We start from the raw sequence: 19,300 nt of genomic DNA, 5'->3' as shown, positions 1-19,300 counted from the left end.
TACCAGTAGCATTTTCTGTTCTGTGGTACTAAGAATAGGAAATCCTGTGTGCAGATGACTGTGGCAAAATCAAAGATATCAACACAGTAAATGTTGAATTGTTTTCTGGGGAGGGGAGGGAAAGGGGTGCATGCCCATGTGGCATGCACACATAGAGAATTATAGAATATATTACATGGACTGTAATTACAGAATGCATGTGTTGGATTGATGGTTTTGTTGCCACTAAATTTTAAACAGGACTAATTTGTTGTTCATGCTTGTGATTAGGGTAATCACACTGTTGGAATGTATGTGCAGTGCTGATAAAGGACATCTAAGCCATGAAGATTGATTGTTCCATTTAATTTTATGAATGCTCTATATTTATACCCCAGAAAAAGCATAGACTGGTAGCTCTGAGGTTTCTTCTCACTGGTTTTGCATATGCCATGCTTGGAACAGAGCCACATATTTCATTGGAGAGAGTTTTACACTGAAAACTGCACGAATTGGAAAGGCAGCTGTCCAGTTTTCGATTGTTTAGTAGAATGAGTGTCACTGCTTCTTTCTCTTTTTCCCTTTGCTCCTGTTGGTTTCAACTTTGCTACTCTTCTTGTGTAACAAGGAAATGCATCAGTCAACTCTATTGCCTAATAATCTTTTTAGGAGCCTTGATTAAATGGGTTCACAAAAGGTCTCCTGTTTTCTGCACATCTGTAACCTACTGGTGACTTTGTTACAGGTCACCCTCTGTGACACATTAACCATAGTTCCTCTTTCTGGAAAACATGCTGTCTAGGTCTCCAAGGACAGAAAGAACTGCACCATCACCTGAGTAAAACTTGCCATTTTGTTTATACCCTTTATATCTGCAAGCTCATTTTTCAGCTGCCACAGTCTGTCCCAATACACTCAGCTGCCAATGACTGTAGCAAATAATGCCTGACGGGATTTAATAGGCTTGTCTCCTGTAGTACTTCTGGATTACCCTGTACTGTGAGTGAAGAAAGACTCCGCTACAATTGCAGGCCAAGGTTTTCAATAGTGACCAGTGATTTGGGGTTCATCTGTTTGGGAGTGCCCAGTTTGAGACTGTTTAATGAGTTCTCGTTTTCAGAAGGGAGGTGGTTAACTTTTTCTGAAAATCTGGCTCCTTTCAGGTGTCTCAAACTGGACACCCCGAATTGCTAGTCACTATTGAAAGTCTTGGCCTCAAACTCCAGTCGTCAATGTGAAAGTGTCCTGAGTGGCTGTTAGAGAGAAAAACTTTCCATAAACAACCAGATCAATTAAGAAAGGTATTGAAACTGATTGAGGTCTGTGTGTATGGTGAGGAGAGGCAGAGGGGAAGGCTAGAAAGGCAGAAACCCTATTGTTAACCCCGGCATTTTATATAAAACTTAATGAAAAGAGACGGGGCAGGAATAGAACATTGTAAACCCAACCTTAGCGATGAAGAAAGGAGCTGCTATATTTTCTAGATTTGGGGGTAGGTGAACTACAAGAGAGTCACTGACAATAATGATCCAGTTTTAAATTCTGGCTACCAACTAAATAAGTCAAAGCATCTAGTGTTCCTCTGATGCTAGAAATGGTCAGTAGTAAAAGCAACTACTTATAGTTCCTGGCTTTCCATACAGAAGGGAACTGTACCTGCTGAGACAGTGGGGAGAAAGGATGCCTGGCATACTGTCAGGCCAACAGCTTTTTCATTGGTGTATCACAATTATTCAAGGAAGAATGAAAGGAATACCCTTTAAATGGTTGCTCTGCCACTCTCCTTGGCATTTTTAGGCCATTGCTTTATTAGTAATATGATTAAATTGCAACTTATCCTCTACTTGGAGCTGTAAAATTTGCAGAGCATACAATGGGTCAGATTCCATGCTCCTTATGCAGGCAAAACTCCTGTATGCTTAGGCCCAATCCTAGACTTTATTAGGCTATGTTGGTGTTGGGGAAGAACTGGGTAGGTGTGTGGGGGGAGGGTGTCATTCACAAAATCATTGTGGACAGCAGAATCATAAAACTGAGGATACCATTCCTGAAAGAGTTGGAGGTCATTTTAGGGGGAATTTAATGTGCCTTGTCACTGACTTTATTTCCTCTGCCTTACCACTGAATTCTCCTTGGCCTTTGTACTCATGACCAGTATTGTCAAAGCACCTTATGGCAGTTTCTGCCTCAAACAAGCATAAAGTGTTATGAATATTAGCTAAAGGGTATACCCCCTTTTTTGTGCCTGGCTGGGAAGGAAGCATTATTTATGTTTTTAAAACCTAAACATCTCTCATGGTCTATGTGTTGCTTTTAGAGTATTTGCCTTGCTGCTATATGTAATATAGCTACATATGATGCAGGAGGGTTTGATGCTTTTCAGATTATAAACACTATATGCAATTAAGGCAAAGTATTATTATCAAACCATTTTATTATATATAGTTGTCCATTGGTTTTTACTTCACATCTAATCTTAAAATAGAGCTGGTTGTCACATTTCTGTAAGTATGTTCCTTAGTTATAGCAAGATATTTAATGCAGAATTATTTATTTCTTCCAGTAAATTGCATGATATTTCCCTTTACGCGGTGGTTTATATGTAGGGAGAAAAGCCAGGAAGATTCCAGACTGTGCATTTCCTGGCTTTAAATGTTTAATAACCATATTTTATATATATTTTTCTATGGTTTTCACCTGCACTTGTTGAGTATATTCTTTTGTGCTATTTATCTTAGTCTACATGTTTGAGGCCTTTGCATGATTTCCCATGTTTGGCATCTCATTAGTAAATCACTGTCTGCGGACCTTTCTCAGAGCAATTACCTTTTAAAATATCCTGTAATGCTAACAGCACAGTCTTTCAAAGTATGTCTAGCAAAATTCTTCTGCCTCAACCCCCGAGAACAATGCTTTTGTTCCCAAGTGCTTCAAAGACACTGCAAGGTGAATAAGGCTATTTATCGACTGCGTATATCTGACTAGCTGGAAACCATTTTCATAAAAGGGCCATTTAAAATAAATCCTGCTTTCACTTTCCTGAGGGCCCACATGAATTCCTAACACCAAGCTAAGGTCAGTACTGATGGTCTTAATGTATAGTAGTGAGGTTTTCTGTGCCTTGTCTGTTGTTAACATTTGCTTCAGGGAGGGAGCAATAAGCCATAAAGACCCTGCTTAGCTAAAACTAAAGGAAAGGAAAGAAAAAAAAACACTTGGAGGAACTCTGCATGTCTTGCTGGCTGACTTCTAGGAGTATGGAAAGCTGCAGGCTGATTGGCTAAGTATCCTTGCTGTTGATGGAAAATACCATAGAACCCTTCCTAAGGTTATAGGTATGTCGACCAGAAAATGCAAGCAAAAGAAGAAAGTGACTGTAATCTCTCTGTATGCAGCTGCCAAACTTGTAAAAATACTTTCTGTCCATGTGCTTTTATTCATGGTGGTAGTTTTAGTTGAAAGGAAAAGCAGGCTTGACATGTACAAGGTAGATGTAGCCCAAACTGAAGTACTTCTGTTAATTTTCATACATATGAGCATACTCGGCACGTCACAGCACAGAATCCTTAGCTCCTGCAGGAATTTTTCATGCACATAAATAGTTTTGGCATTTCCATCCTTTTTTGCACTGAAGGATTGTTTTAGGGGTCTCCTCTTTCTTTATTAACCTGAAGGAAAAGAAATGTAGACTGTCAAGGCCCATTTAAAGTGACTGGAAAGACTATTCTTGACTTCTGTGGGCTAATGGGCTAATGTTTCCCGTTTTGAGTTGGGTTTGCAATATACAGTAAAGTTTCAAGGTTTGTCCCATTATTTTTATTGGGATCCCTTCTCACTTGTTTAGGGGGGAAACCATTCCATCCTATATTGAGAACAGAGTCAGTTCTCCAAACTATATTACTTGTATACATATAACAAGCACTGTCTAGGCTAAGTTTTACCTTCCTTTTTTCTTCATGTACTGTAGCAACTCGAGGTCTGAATTAAAAAATACATTCATAAAGTTCAATTTTTTAAAAAAAATTCCTGCAGCCAAATTCTTTTTTATTTCTTTTCAGAATGTGCCAGGCTATTTCAAGGATACACACTCTTGCATCCTGTTCAGAGAAGGCCATGAAGTGTGCAACTAGAGGATATAGGGGTTGAGGCAGATAAAATGAACCCATTGCTTCAGAGAGCCGTGGGAAGATTTAATAATGAAGACTCAGATGTGATTGATTGCCCTGAGTTTGATTGTGCCTTATAGTTAGCTATAAGAAAACACATTTGGCTGTGTAAAAATGAAAGGGAAGCTGATAGATATAGCCTATTGGGAAAAAAAATCCAATATTAAAAATAAAAAGAAATCTCAGTAAGTTAAATTTCTGCCTCTTTGTTCGGTCATTGAATTGTAAATGCTCTGCATACTGTTTTGTTCCATATTGAAGAGCCCGACTTTCAGAAGTGCTCTGCATCCACATCTCCCATTTACTTCAGTAGCAGTTGTAGTTATTTAGCACTTCTGAAAATCAGGCCCTAGTTTCCATTATGGCATATTAATTGCCCTTTCTGAAAGCAGAAAGTGAATAACAATAGATTAGTTCCCAGTGGCTGTGATCAGTGCTGAAGATTTCCTGAGGGGCACTCCCTGGTCCGGTAGCCAATGATGCTGGATCAATTCCAGCCTTGTGTGTGTACTTGTTCTGCTGAAGAACAGGGAAGTTGTTTTTTGGTGCTGCTGAATGCTAGGAACAGGGACAGACACTACTAGGCAGTTAAAGCGCACAGAATAGCGACTGTAAAAAGACAACTGTGTGGCTCCATACATATTGTTTCTCAGTGACTCTATGTCAGATTTGCCCACTTCTAGTCAATAAAAAATATTGATGTTTTCTTCAGTGCTTAGAAGGGAGATAGCTAGAGAGAGACCTCATTATTAAAGGAGGGTGTTGCTAGTGACTTGCTGAACCCAGGCCTGGTATTTAAGGGGCATTATGCTCTTTGGATGGAAAGTAAAACGGAGTTCCTGACAGGAGACTAAAGAACTCATGCTGCTTTCTCTAAGCATAGGGCTGTTCGAACTTGGCTAGGACACCAAGCTTAACTTGGGTAACTACATTTTCACAAAAAATTTCACCAGCAGTTTCAATTGGATTGTACTGTTTTCTTTATTTCCTGATCTTTAGTGTTGTTGCAAGCTGGTAAATAAATACCCACTATGATCCATCCTTGAGGTGGCTGCAGTTCAGTGACAGGTAAATATGATTCCTCTATGTCCCTGGGATGAGTTTGTCATCCCATCTCTTGGCATCTGAAATTGTGTGAATTTTGGCCCTGATTCACTGAGATATAGTGCACAGAGGCATCTGCAGCTCCCTAGTCTCTGACTGCTGGGCCCCACCAGAGGGCCTACTCTGACTTCTTTTGCTGACATAAAGGAGTTTATGGCAATAGGAGATCAGTCCTGACATGACCCAACCTTCTGCTTGGACCAAAGGAAGGGGAACAGCTGGCAGAAGAGATCATTACTCTGCATAGGGATGAATCTCCAGGAGAAATCTCTGGCTGGCTTTATACCACTTATGCGTGAGTTTAAAGAGAATTTAGCAAACTGGAGAATCCAGCTCTTCTATCTTTACTGTTGCATATGGAAGGTGCAATTAGACATTTGCAAATCTTGCCCCCTTGTAATATGCAATGTGAGGGAGTGTGATGTTGACAGTGACTTGGCATAGGCCTTGTGAATAGTGAAGTTAAAAGATGGTTGAGAGTTGTGATGAGCAACCAGTATTGTAAGCACATGTGAAGTTACCTTCTGAGTTTGTATGGGGTTTAGAGGTCTAAACACATCCATGAGTGCCAAGGATAAACTGCAGAGTTGTAATCCTGTCATGTCTTTGACTGATTCCTTTTGTGGTCACTTAACCTCTCTGTACCTCACTCTCCTCATAGATAGATTATTTACTTACCTCCTAGGATTGTAAGCACTTTGAAGATGAATAGCATTTATTGCTGTTATAGAGTCATATGCATCCATCCTCCTTGCGGTACTAACTTCTCTGTGCCTGAAGTCCGATGCTTGAAACATGGGCTATCTGAGACTCACTGACAGAATGATTCAGGTCTTTGTTAAGAAGGCACCCCTTAATCTACTGAGATAGTTCAAAAGGAGGCGAGATGGCTCTTGTCTTGTCCCTGTAATAAAGTGGAGAAAGAGACATCTATTTAATAGCCACAGGCAAATCTTGGGTTTCAAATAAGCAAACATGGGTAAACCACTCAGGAAATGTTCAAAGAAAGAAAGGAAGGAAAACCTCTCACAGCTGCTAACCAGCCACTCTCTTATTGCCAACTCTAGCTGCACATGCCCAGAAAGGGGTTCTAAAGAGCTTTCTCAGTGAAGGGATGTGGACTTTCAAAGTGCAATACTTACTCCAGGACACAGATTCATCATGCTGTGTCTTATGACAGGTGGGTTAAGCTCAGTTTAGAGAGGCCCTACATTTTTTCCTCTGAGGTCTCACTTTGAGAAGAGTATTGTGATTTAATAGTTCAGGAATCTGAGGATACAGAATATGTCCTTCTGGAAATTCAATCTCAGGAGTAAACCTAGTAGTTTCTGCCCCCCACCTTTTTTTTTTTAAGTTGCCAAACTAGCAATTTAATAAACTGATTTCTCCTTTCATATATTTTGTCCTCGGAATGAGTCTGAGAATTCACTTCAATTATGTTTGATATAGTGTGACTAATTCTTGACTCGCTTATACGAAAAGAGCTTAAATCTTTTGAATCGTTGATACGAGAGTGAAGCTTTGCAGATTTTTAAAATCCTTCTTTATTGATTTTTGATTAGAGTAAAGGAGACCAAACCTTCAAGTAGCAATAATAGGCAGGCATATGAATAATAATAAAAAAAAATACATTGGGTAAATGATATTACTTTCATTCAAAGAAATCCGGCATGTTGTCAACAAACCAGGGAGTTCTAAGGTTAATTCAAAGGTCTCTTCCATGCAGAGAAGGTCATTTTGGAGTGCCTATAAAGACCTTAGCATTATATTTCCAAAAGGATGAAATATCTTTATCCAGGCAGAAAGAGCTGGCTCTTGTTAGAACGAAGTGATTGCTAATGTCCAGCCCACAGTTTTCATTTTAAGAAAACAGAAAAAATATAGAATCATATATCTGCCCTTTCTGAAGCTTCAAATGGTGCTCTAGGGATGTGGGTGAAGCTGGGGGTTCTACCATGTTCTGAAGCCCAGCTTGTCCCTAAATTGGCCCATTCCACCAGAATAATAAAAACTGTGCGTTTCTAAACAAACCGTCAGTTAAATAAATGGTCTAAATATCTGAAGTATCTCACCTCAGAAATGTAACAAATGCCTGGTTCTTTTGCAATTCATTATGTTTTGGGGGCAATTTCTTAAGAACTGTTCTTGAAATAAGGTCCCGCTCTTCCCACTTTCTAAAGATATGCAGTGTTGGTTTCTGAATCTGTTCTGTCTTCAGTTGTTGATTCACCAATAAATCTGGCAGCCTCTCCTGAGGAAGAAAGCATAACAGTTGGACGTACTAAATAAACTTGCTTGGAAAAGAGAGAGAGGCTGAAATTCTGGCCCTGTTGAAATCAGTGAGAGTTTTCCAATTTTCATTAGGGCCCAGAATATCACCCATAGTACATAAGCTCCTTTCAAGTCCTTTAGCTATTTGTTGTGTTCCTTCTCTTTCCTCTTTTATTTTTTCTTAAGTCTGTGTAAGAGAATTTTAGTCATCTAAAGAAACCTAAATTCTCAGCTTTTAAATAGTGAGTTTGCATTAAGATAGACCGAGTACAGCCAGGCAATTAGTCCTGTTCTTAGCCCAACACAAAGCTAACAATTGTCAAATGACTTGCAGCCGCACCAATTATTCCAATATTTGGCAATCTCTTTTCTAGACAGGACCATCACATCAAACTTTGGACCCTGATTAAGAATTTGAACCAAAATTTCCAAAAGTGAAAAGCCAGTGCTGTAACCCATTAGGCCACCTCGAGTCCACTGTGACTCATCCCTCTTATTTGTTTTTGTTGTTTTTTAAATTAGTGCCATGCTAAAAAGGAGGTGCTGTAGTCATAATAAACGGGTCGGATTATGAACAGGAGGCTGCCAGGCAATTCTCCAACACCACATTCTACAGGCCCCTATCCTCTGATCCCACTGAGGATTATCAAAAGAAACTACAGCATTTGCTCAAGAAACTCCCTGCTACAGCACGGGAACAAATCTACACAGACACACCCCAGAATCCTGACCAGGGGTATTCTGTCTGCTACCCAAGATCCATAAACCTGGAAACCCTAGACGCCCCATCATCTCGGGCATCAGCACTCTTACAGCAAGATTATCTGGATATTTGGACTCTCTCTTTAGCTCCTACGCTACCAGCACTCCTAGCTATCTTTGAGACACCTCCAGCTTTTTGAGGAAACTACAGTTCATTGGTGATCTTCCTGAAAACACTATCTTGGCCATCATGGATATAGAAGCTCTTTGCACCAATATTCCACATGAGGATGGACTACAAGCTCTCAAGAACAGTATCCCTGATGAGGCCATGGCACACCTGTTGGCTGAGTTTTGTGACTTTGTCCTCACGCACAACCATTTCAGATTTGGGGACGACTTTTACCTTCAAGTTAGTGGCACTGCTATGGGTACCCTCAAGGCCCCACAGTATGCCAACATTTTTATGGCTGACTTAGAACAATGCTTCACCAGCACTCGTCCCCTAGCGTCCCTCCTCTACTCTACTCCGCAACATTGATGACATCTTCATCATATGGACCCATGGGAAGGAGGCCCTTGAAGAATTCTACCTGGATTTCAACAATTTCCACCCCACCATCAACCTCAGCCTGGACCAGTCCTCACAAGTCCACTTCCTGGACACTACAGTGCAAATAAGTGATGGTCACATAAACACCACCCTATACCAGAAACCTACTGACTGCTATACTTACCTACATGCCTCCAGCTTCCATCCAGGACACGTCACATAATCCATTGTCTATAGCCAAGCCCTAAGATACAACTGAATTTGCTCCAATCCCTCAGATAGAGACAAACACCTACAAGATCTTTATCAAGCATTCTTAAAACTACAATACCCATCTGGAGAAGTGAGGAAACAGATTGATAGAGTGAGACAGTACCCAGAAATTACCTACTACAGGACAGGTCCTACAAGGAAAACAACAGAACACCACTGTCTATCACACACAGCCCACAGTTAAAACCTCTCCAGCACATTATCAATGATCTGCAACCTATCCTGGAAAATGATCCCTCACTCTCACAGACCTTGGGTGGCAGGCCAGTCCTTGCTTACAGAGAGACCCCCCCCAATCTGAAGCAAATACTCACCAGCAACTACACACCACACCACAGAAACACTAACCCAGGAACCAATCCCTGTAGCAAACCTTGTTGCCTACTCTCTCCCCATATCTACTCTAGCAATACCATCAGAGGCTCAATCACCTGCATGTCTACTAATGTTACATATGCCATCATGTGCCAGCAATGCCCCTCTGCCACGTACTTTGGCCAAACTAGACAGTCCCTACATAAAATAATAAATGGACACAAATTGGACATTAATGGTAACATAAAAAAGCCAGTAGGAGAACATTTCAATCTTCCTGGACATTCTATAGCAGATTTGAAAGTAGCTATATTTGAACAAAAAAACTTCAGAAACAGACTTCAAACAGCAGAACTAAAATTCATTTGTAAATTTAACACCATTAATTTGGGCTTGAATAGGGACTGGGAGTGGCTGGCTCATTACAAAAGCAGCTTTGCCTCTCCTGGAATTGACACCTCCTCATCTGTTATAGGGAGTGGAATACATCCACCCTGATCGAATTGGCCCTGTCAGCACTGGTTCTCTACTTGTGAGGTAACTCCCTTCTCTTCATGTGTCATTATATAATGCCTGCATCTGTAATTTTCACTCCATGCATCTGAAGAAGTGGTGTTTTACCCATGAAAGCTTATGCCCAAATAAATCTGTTAGTCTTTAAGGTGCCACCAGGCTCTTTGTTGTTGCTATGATGACAGAGAGGTAAAAATGTTCTTCGGTTCCTCTGCAGAAAAGTAGACTATTCATTACTGCCTTTGGGATGTTATTCCACAACACTAAGGTAGAACAAGTGAGTAGAAAAGTTTAAAGGAGTTTAAAAGAATTTTGACCCTAAGTTTTGCCTTGTAAAGCGAGAGTTCACATGGAGTCAAATAACATTGACTTTAATACTTTCAGACCCAAAGGCCTTCAGGAACCAGCCTCTCAATGAACTCTTCAGCCTGATCTGACTTCCTTAAAAAGGGCACTGTTAGCTGTCAAGTAATGTTGTTTATTTTAAAAGTAACTAGCAGCATGGTGTTTTCACAATATTGATGCTAGTGTCACCGGGCTCTTTTGCACATGTGCTGTGCCCCTCTGTGATGGTAGATGCTTGTTCTGCCACTCTTTGTGAACCCCGCCAGAGGGATTGAATGACCAAAGCTCCCTGGCATCCGGATAGCGCTGTGATACTTTATACAGAGAAGTGAGGAGATTAGATCACCTACTTCAGCCTAACAGATTTATGTATCTTACCCTTTTCCATTCAACGTACGTTTAATTTATTTGTTTTCTTCTTCCTGTGGTTTGAATGGAATTTGATTGTTCTTGTAATTCCATGTCCTTATAATACATCACTTGGTTCATCAACTTAATGGACTGATGTCAGTCTCAGTTCTGTGAACAGTGTATCTAACTTTGCTGCTGTGGCTACAAAGCAAATTCATAATGTTTTATTGCGGGCCCTATGCAAAGTTCTTGCAGGATGGTTGTGGTGTCTGTTTAAGTGTATTAAAAAGAGGGTAAGATGAGTGTGCATTTTAGTTTTTAGAGAGTATTTTTACAGCTGAGGCCAGGGATATGAGTTGTACGCTGAAATTTGCCTTTGGCTTCCTTTCTGAACCTGGGCAAGTCACTTCACCTCTCTGTTCAATGAAGATAACAAGATTTCCCTTCCCTACAATGAAGTTGCGAACCTTAGTTCAGTGGGTCTCAAACGTTTTTCATAATTGAAAAATCTTGATGGAGAGGTTCTTATGGACTACCTTCAATCCTGTGGACAGCTGCACAGACCACTTCCCCTCCCATTTGTGAACGAACAACATCTTTGTGGCAACTGGTGCTGGTTGGCATTTTTCAAACAAAGTTTTATTGTTGGTGAGCAGATGTCCTGATTTTATAGGGGCAGTCCCGATTTTTGGATCTTTTTTCTCACATAGACACCTATTACCCCCCACCTCCTGTCCCAATTTTTGACACTTGCTATCTGGTGAGTCTAGTAGAGTCTGTGGGAAGAGTAATCAGTATTGTGCTTGACGTGGTGTTTACTTCTATTTGTTTGTATTGTTGTATATGGGAGCTTAGGCATACTTAACGTAAGGAACCGTTGCAGTCAATTTATTTGTAGCACTGCAAGTGTTATATACTCGATAAACATACTTAGAATGCATATGTGATGAAATCTAGCAATTACTGTTATGCCATGGGTCAATGTCTGTTACACAAGTGCAATGCCAAAGCAGATTGCACTGGTGTAAGTGAGAGCAGAATTTGGCCTTAGGTCTTTTGCTGGGCTTCATACTGCTACCTATGCCTTGTTTGATATTTCCATTTTTAGATCCCTTCATGTAAAGCTTTGTAAGGCAAATAGGCTCTCCAGCACGAGAAATAGACCAAAATGATTAGAAAAGCTGAAAAGACTAAGTGAGTCCATTTGCATCTGCCTTTAAATGTTACAAAGCTAGACCTCTCAGAATGAATTCCCCATCATTTAGGCATGGTACAAAAACGACTGATTAAACAAGGGTATTATTGGCCAGCACAAGAAAGCTCAAATGTCTACACTGGGTGATTTAACTAACTAAATGCTGTTCTTTCATCTAAAGAAACCTAAATTCTCAGCTTTTAAATAGTGAGTTTGATTACCTTAATTTGATCTTTAGTGAGCAACAGCAGACATTACAAACTGATTCATCCAGTTGGACTGGAACTAGTAGAGAAATGGAATTAGCCTTCATCTCTAAAGGCTGTGGTCCCTCCAGATCAAGACTGAAGCCTTTGTAGTCTGGCAGTATTTGGAGCAGCTGTGCAAATCACAATAGTTTTGACAAAATCACATGTGACAATTTCATTTCTCCACTCATAGAAAGCAAACATTAAAAGCAGCAATATGGACCAAAGACATTAATATTAATGTACAGAATGCTTCAAATGTTGAACACTCTATTGGATATAAGTATCTTGTATGATAAAGTATAATTAAAATTTTAGATATTTTCTCCAAAGGGATAAAAAGACTATATTAATGTGCAGTTTTTGGTTAATTTTCTTCATACAGAACATTACAGATTTAGCTGCCACTTCTTAATTGTAAAGACTTGAGACTGAATACAAACATGTGTCTGTGTGTATACCCACACTATTTTCATATATAATACTTCAGTTGCACATTGCCTGTAAATTACCTCAGAAAGTTACAATCTTAAGTATCGATGTACAGTAAAACTGACCTCAGAAATGTTGCCAAGAGTAATACACACTGTGTTGTAGCTGATGTTTGTGTAATTCAAACAATAAACATGTGTTATGGGTATGTCAACTGTACGATACACAAACGATATGTAAATGCAGAGGAACTGCACTGTGGAATAATTCATGTTTTCAATGCAGTACATTGATCAATCATTAATCTGATTAATTTATTTTATTAATAAGAATCTGAAAATGGAAGAGGGGCAACTTAATGTTGATTGGAAGTTGGATTTCTTTTTCATTCACATGCATTTCACTATTGTGTTGTTGCAGAAACTGGAACATAGAGAAGTTTTAGTTGGCTTGTTGTTCCTGGTTTTCCCATTTATCCCAGCCAGCAACCTCTTCTTCAGGGTGGGATTTGTGGTGGCAGAGCGAGTCCTTTACATGCCAAGGTAATTATTGCAATTGAATTCCTTTATAATGAGACCCTCTCACCCATTTTGTAAAAGCAGGTAAGATTTTTTTTATTTTTTGCCTATTATTGTGATTCAGACATTATATTTTATTTATTTTTTGTCCAAGCACAATACGCATTTTAATTTTTGAGCAGCAACATCAGGTAATGTGTAGCCTGTCAAGGCAGGCTACTTGGCAGAATCAAAGCTAGTTCCACTCCACTGTTATGAATTTTTTTGAATGTGGTTGAAAGTATCTGTATAAAGGGAAGCAGAGTGTTGTTTCTTATACGTTTTCCTTTCGTGTTTGTACGAATTGTGCTGTTTCCCTAAGCAATATTGTCAACTTAAAATTGTCCATGTTCTCTAATGTAAGCACAGTATTTATAGGGTTAACCATTATTATTACTATTTATATATTACTAATAGCCAAGGGGGTTCATTGTGCTAGATTCAGTACAATCACAAAGGGAGACAAGGTCCATTTCCTAGAAAGTTGATAATCTAAGTCTCTGATGCTGCAGGTGGACTGTTTCACCCACATGGTCCCTTTGCCCATGCACTATCAATTGCAGGATCAAGGCCTATGAAAGAGTATATAGTCTAGTGGGTGGGAGTAGGGGAAGACTCCCATACTTTCCTCAACTGTAACTCTAAATTTGAGTTTACCCTAGTTTCCACCTAGATACCATTTACACTCTAGACTGACTAGCTACTAGGGGGTTCTGGTGCTTCTTGCTGCTCTTGCAAGCAGCATAGTTTTGAACTACTCCTTGTATCTCCATCTTATCCAGATCTAAGGCTGAAGCAGTAGGAAAGACCAACCATCCAAGATGCAACTGGTGATTGCCTGCTTGATCCAGCCATAAATAGAATTACATTTTCATAGCATTGTAGCCATATGTTTACATTCTAAGAGCTCAGTTTTACCATCAGGTGCATACTTGGTTCCCATTATCTTTCATGGTGATTGAACTTACATAGCTGATGGCCCTAAGCTTTACCCCAGATTGCTTTATGCTGAACTAACTGCTTTATTTCCCCCTACTTTTTAAAATTAGATTGTTGAAAAAGCAAATAAAAACAGAAAACCCGGAAAAATATTTTCTGTAGTCCTGATCCTGCAAAGGCTTGTGTTTCTACTTAATTTTATGCCTATCAGTAGTCCCATGGACTTCAGTAGGCCTACTCTCTGGTCTTTGATAGACTGGGGCCAGAGTCTATAGTTTTACATAGCTGAGATGTATTCCTGCCTCCTATTATATCAGTTTGTTTTATGGGCCAAATCCTGTTTACCTTATTCACAGAAGTAATCCCCTTGAGTTCGATGAGACTGTTCACGTGAGTAAGGTGAGTGAGATTTGGCCCTCTGAGTTATTCTGGGAATCATCACCACAACTTGTGATTCTTGTTACTGTCCATCATTTTAAATGGAGAAACATCAAAGCTGTTAAAATAGATATTGAGAAACAGCCAGACCAGCTTGCTTCGAACACACTGCTGTGTTGTTCTCTCACTTTTCTGGCTGTGGAAAGAGCAAGGGCTTGAAATGCTGCAGACACCAGCATCTAGCTCTTCTCCAGATGAGATTATTGATATCATGACGTGCCTTTTGAAGTTGGTGGTAATGAAGGAGGACAAATAGGCAATGCTCCAGGAGGACTTTGTGGAAGGAATATTAGCATATTTAATATGTGCATAGGAACGCTACTTATATAACGTTTTTCATCCTTCTATGGGCTTTACAAACATACAACCTGTGAAGTAGGTAATTAAAGTGACTGCCTTTTTTAGGAGGAGATACTGAAGCAGAGAGGTTAAATGGTAAACACTAAGAGTGAGAATGTGTCAGAGTCCCTGGGTCCTGTTCTGTTTTCAGACCACTAGAGACCATTCATTTCCTCATTTACAATCTTTTTTCACCCCAAGGTGGCAGGCCACTGAACTGAAATTTAAAATGAAGAACTAACATGACCGTTAATTGTCACATCAAAGAAAGTGTGTGGACAGCTCTCACTCTCTGTCACCAGATTCTTTGTAAGAGAAGGAAGGATGCTCAAAAAATTATATACACAAGGGTGTTGAGAACTAAATTTACTGCTTGCAAAGTTATTGAATACCGGTGAGCACTCTTTCTGTCTCTCTCTATAAACAGATTGGGTGGGGGAGAGTTAGCCTTCCATGAGCATTCATAACTATTGTGAAACCACAATGACATCCTGAGGAACTTGTCATATAATATTGACGATATAAGAGAAAGAGGGGTGGTGTTCTTTATTTGAAACATTCTTTAGCAACTGTTTCATTGCTTGCATTTTGCCAAATGCAATATACTTTTCTTGAGTTTTGTTCTATTTTTGCTCTAACATCAATTACTAAATTGGAATATTTCACCCCATTTGAAAGATTTTTTTTGAGGTGAGAAAGCTGACTCAATGTGTGGAAAACACATTGATGACTGTATCATTCTTGGTTATATTTAAAAGTGCTTTTCCACCCCCTTTTGAAATGAAAGTCTTTTATAAATATTTGTGTGCGTGTCACAGTTGTGCACATTGCAATCCGTGGATCACATCCTGAACTCTTTACTCAGTTTTATTCAGTCCTTACATGGGCAAAATTTCAAGTGTAGTGAATAAAGACCTGAGGATTTAGGTAAAAGGTTTGTAAACCAAAAACGAAATGTTTTATGATTTTTACCCCCACGTTAATTTAATTTGACTTAGAAAAACAGGGAATTGTACAACCTTTTGATCATGCACTAGTTGTAGAGCTTGACCCTGCGTTCCAGGGCTTTGTGTATGTCTTCAAAAGCCTGAAAAAAATCAAAAAGATTTTTTAAATTTTTGTTAAAAGTTTTCACAGGATAATAGTTTCCCAACCAGCTGTAAACATTAGTGTAGATTGGGGCAGGATAGAATTCATAGGACAGATCTTCAAAAAAGCTCCGTTCCCATTTAGGCACCAAAATAAGTGACCAGATTCTCAGAAGATTCAGGACACTGAATGCTGACCTCTGCTGGAAATCTGGCTCTAACTGCAGGTGCTGGCCACTTTGAAAATCTGGTCCACTTACTGCAAAATATCACAATTGCATTTAAAATGAAAAGAACAGTTAATCTTATTTTTCCTAGTCATGAAGACTCTAAAATGCTCCTCAGTGGAACAATTGGACAGACAAAGTGTGATGGTGAACACCTCTGATGCGATGCTAAACACTTTGACCTCCCATTTACTGTAATGGGAGTTGTGGGTTCTCTGGACCTCTCAGGACTGGACCCTTACTGTAGGAGCAATTTCTCTGATTTGCTTAACTTTTTGCACAATTCCCATTTCAGTGGCTCCTGGCTGTGGGTTTGTTTGTTTGTTTATTTACAAACACATTTATTTTCTAATTCGCTTCCAGATTTTTAGAAAACTGCCCTGCTAAAAATAGCCAACCACCTGAACCTGCTAAGTGTGTGCACAGTTTCCAGATCAAGTGCCTGTGTGCTAAATATTACAAAGTTTAAACTCCAGAAGCAATCACTTATTCTTCCTGGCTAATAGTTATGTCACTGACTATTTTTAACAGCCACGAGAACCTTCTCAGTTTAGCAGTCCATGGATTTTGAATCATGAATGACAAAAACAAAGATGAAATTAAATGAAAGTGTTGAAAGTTGCACATATTTATTGCAGAAAGTATGATATGATCAACTAAGGGTCAATCAGGTCACCACTAGTTCCTGTGTGTGTTCTTTGCTTTCAGACATATATTTGCAGAAATTTAAGTGATGAAAGTTCTGTTAGAAGTAAACTATAATAGCCAGTCAGGAGGAATGCAGATGGTAGGACAGGAAACTGACCTTTTACATCAAAAGGAGAAGTCCTGTGACCTGATGCATCAATTAAAATAACAGTGTCCTGCGTGCAGATTTTGATTACATCACTGATTCAATACATTCTCAAGCAACTTTTGATAGTGGAGTCCTGTGCGTTGGGGTCCTAGGGAGTCCAAGATGAAAATAAAAGCTGCTCTCCAATGGTTGAACCCCAGTAGCACAGTGGCAGAATTACTGCCATCTGACTATGCATCCCTCCGTCCATTGCAACAACCACCTTAGGCCCAGCAGGGCGTAAACTGTACCCCCTTATCCCTGCAGCAGTGAATCAATATGCATCAGAAGTGTTCACTGTCACACTTTGTGTGTCCAATTGTTCCACTGAGGAGCACTTGCAGAGTCAAGAGCTGTTAAAGAGGAGCACTTTCTACCTTGCAGGTTGCATGATTCTGCCGGAGCCTATGCATTGCTTTTAGCCATGTTTATTTACTGAATCAGAAGTACACCATGGTAAGTTGTAAGATCAATACTTGTAAATATCTCTGCCACCTTACCAGAAAGTCTGTATCTAGACAAAATGGTGTAGGTTTCTCAAAAGGATCAATCTCTTTGTATCAGCCTCTTAAAAATGTATACAAGACCAAGTGCCCCATGAAGCTTTTGTTTATAGATGCTGTACTTTAAACAACAATACAGCAAATTGCTGCCTATCCTTGCTAATGTGTCCACTTCACTTAGTATAACCCAGGGGTAGGCAACCTATGGCATGCATGCCAAAGGCGGCACGGCAAGCTGATTTTCAGCGGCACTCTCACTGCCCGGGTCCTGGCCACTGGACCAGGGGGCTCTGCATTTTAATTTAATTTTAAATGAAGCTTCTTAAACATCTTAAAAACCTTATTTACTTTACATGCAACAATAGTTTAGTTATATATTATAGACTTATAGAAAGAGACCTTCTAAAAATGTTAAAATGTATTGCTGACATGCGAAACCTTAAATTAGAATGAAGAAATGAAGACTTGGCACACCACTTCTGAAAGGTTGCTGACTCCTGGTATAACCCCATCCATTAACATTTGCAATATACTAATTAAACACTAGAAACTGATCCATATTATGGTAATGAAGTCTGTGCAATTTTGCAATTTTCATGAGATTATGACCCTGATTCTGAAGAGAACTTACCTTCCCCCACAAAGCAATAATTTGAAGATAGGGTTTTATAATATGCCTGCCTTTGGCATTATTCTCTTCCTTGATTCATTTTTCAATGGATGTAATGTTATACATTTTCACTCCCCCTGCCACACTTTTTCACTTTTTTAAAACCCATACGTCAGTCAAGCTTGAGGATCTGAATTCCCACTTACTTGTCTCACATTCTTTTAATATTAGATCAGATACTGTGAGTGTTGATATAATTTCTGCTAATAGAAGATCCTTCCCCACCCCACCCCAATTAGAGTCAAATCCTGGCCTCAATGAAATCAGTGGCAAAATTCCCATTAACTTCAATGTGGCAAGAATTTCACCGAACTTATTCAACAAAGCAGTTAAGCATTTCAGTTCCTAAAATGAAGCAAATGCCTGCGTGCTTTGCTGAGTCAGAGGGCCACTGTGGAGCTAAATCAGTGCTGCTGCAATCGATGCGGTGGTCTGGTGAAGACGTGGAGAGCGCTCGCTCATTGCTTTCTGTACTCCACCTCCCTGAGAAGCGTAAGATAAGTCAGCAGGAGAGCATCTCCCGTTGACACAGGGCAGTGTAGACACCGCGGTAAGTGGATCTAGCTATGTCGACTTCAGCTATGTTGTTTATGTAACTGAGTAGCATAGCTTATATCAATTTACCGCAGTAGTGTAGGCTTGGCCAGAGTCTCTGTGTGTATTCCCAACTGTATCTGTTTAATTTACTTACTAAAAATAAACATTTTTAGTGCTCTTACGCTCCTGTTAGCTGTACGGAGTTGATAAAGTTAAGAGGGAGTGAGCTGGATTCTATTCCTTGTGATTCATCAAGCAGCACGATTACAAGGGCCAGTCAGATATACCTCTCTATACCCTGTGAAGGCAGTGGCATTGCACAGGTGTCATTGACAGCAAGTAATCTGAAAATGGGCCAGATCTTCAGCTAGTCTCAATTGGTGTATCTCCATTGACTTTAATGGAGGTTAATGCTAACTGCTCCAGGATTTCAGCGGAGGCTGTGATCTGGAGGAATAAGCACAGGGTTGGGATTTTGGTGGTCTTGAATTCTAATCCTAATTCTGCCAGTGACTGTATGTAGCCGTAGGCAAGTCACACGAGCTTTCTTTCTCATTTTCCCCATCTGTCAGATGTCAATAATATTTATCCATCTAGTTAATTAGTTCACATCTGTACAGTGCTTTGGATGAATAAGATGCTATAAAATGCTAACTGTTGTAAGTATTCATCCTTTCAAGTGTATATCCAGACATGGACTTCTAACTGTTGTGGCTTTGC

At 39.7% G+C, this 19,300-nt stretch overlaps 1 protein-coding gene across 6 annotated transcripts in view; it reads left to right on the top strand.

Moving 5' to 3' along the window:
• Positions 1 to 19,300, top strand: part of TMTC1 (transmembrane O-mannosyltransferase targeting cadherins 1) — a 184,794-nt gene that overhangs the window by 78,080 nt on the left and 87,414 nt on the right. For all 6 annotated transcript variants that reach the window (XM_038369642.2, XM_038369659.2, XM_043518065.1 and 3 more), the window contains one exon: positions 12,868 to 12,989. In XM_038369642.2, the coding sequence (XP_038225570.1) occupies positions 12,868 to 12,989 (122 nt within the window). The remainder of the gene's footprint in view (positions 1 to 12,867; positions 12,990 to 19,300) is intronic.

This window comes from Dermochelys coriacea, chromosome 1, assembly GCF_009764565.3.
Source record: "Dermochelys coriacea isolate rDerCor1 chromosome 1, rDerCor1.pri.v4, whole genome shotgun sequence".
In the NCBI taxonomy this organism is placed as follows: domain Eukaryota; kingdom Metazoa; phylum Chordata; order Testudines; family Dermochelyidae; genus Dermochelys; species Dermochelys coriacea.
Note: the sequence above shows the minus strand (reverse complement) of the source record. Positions and strands in the feature narration are given on the sequence as shown.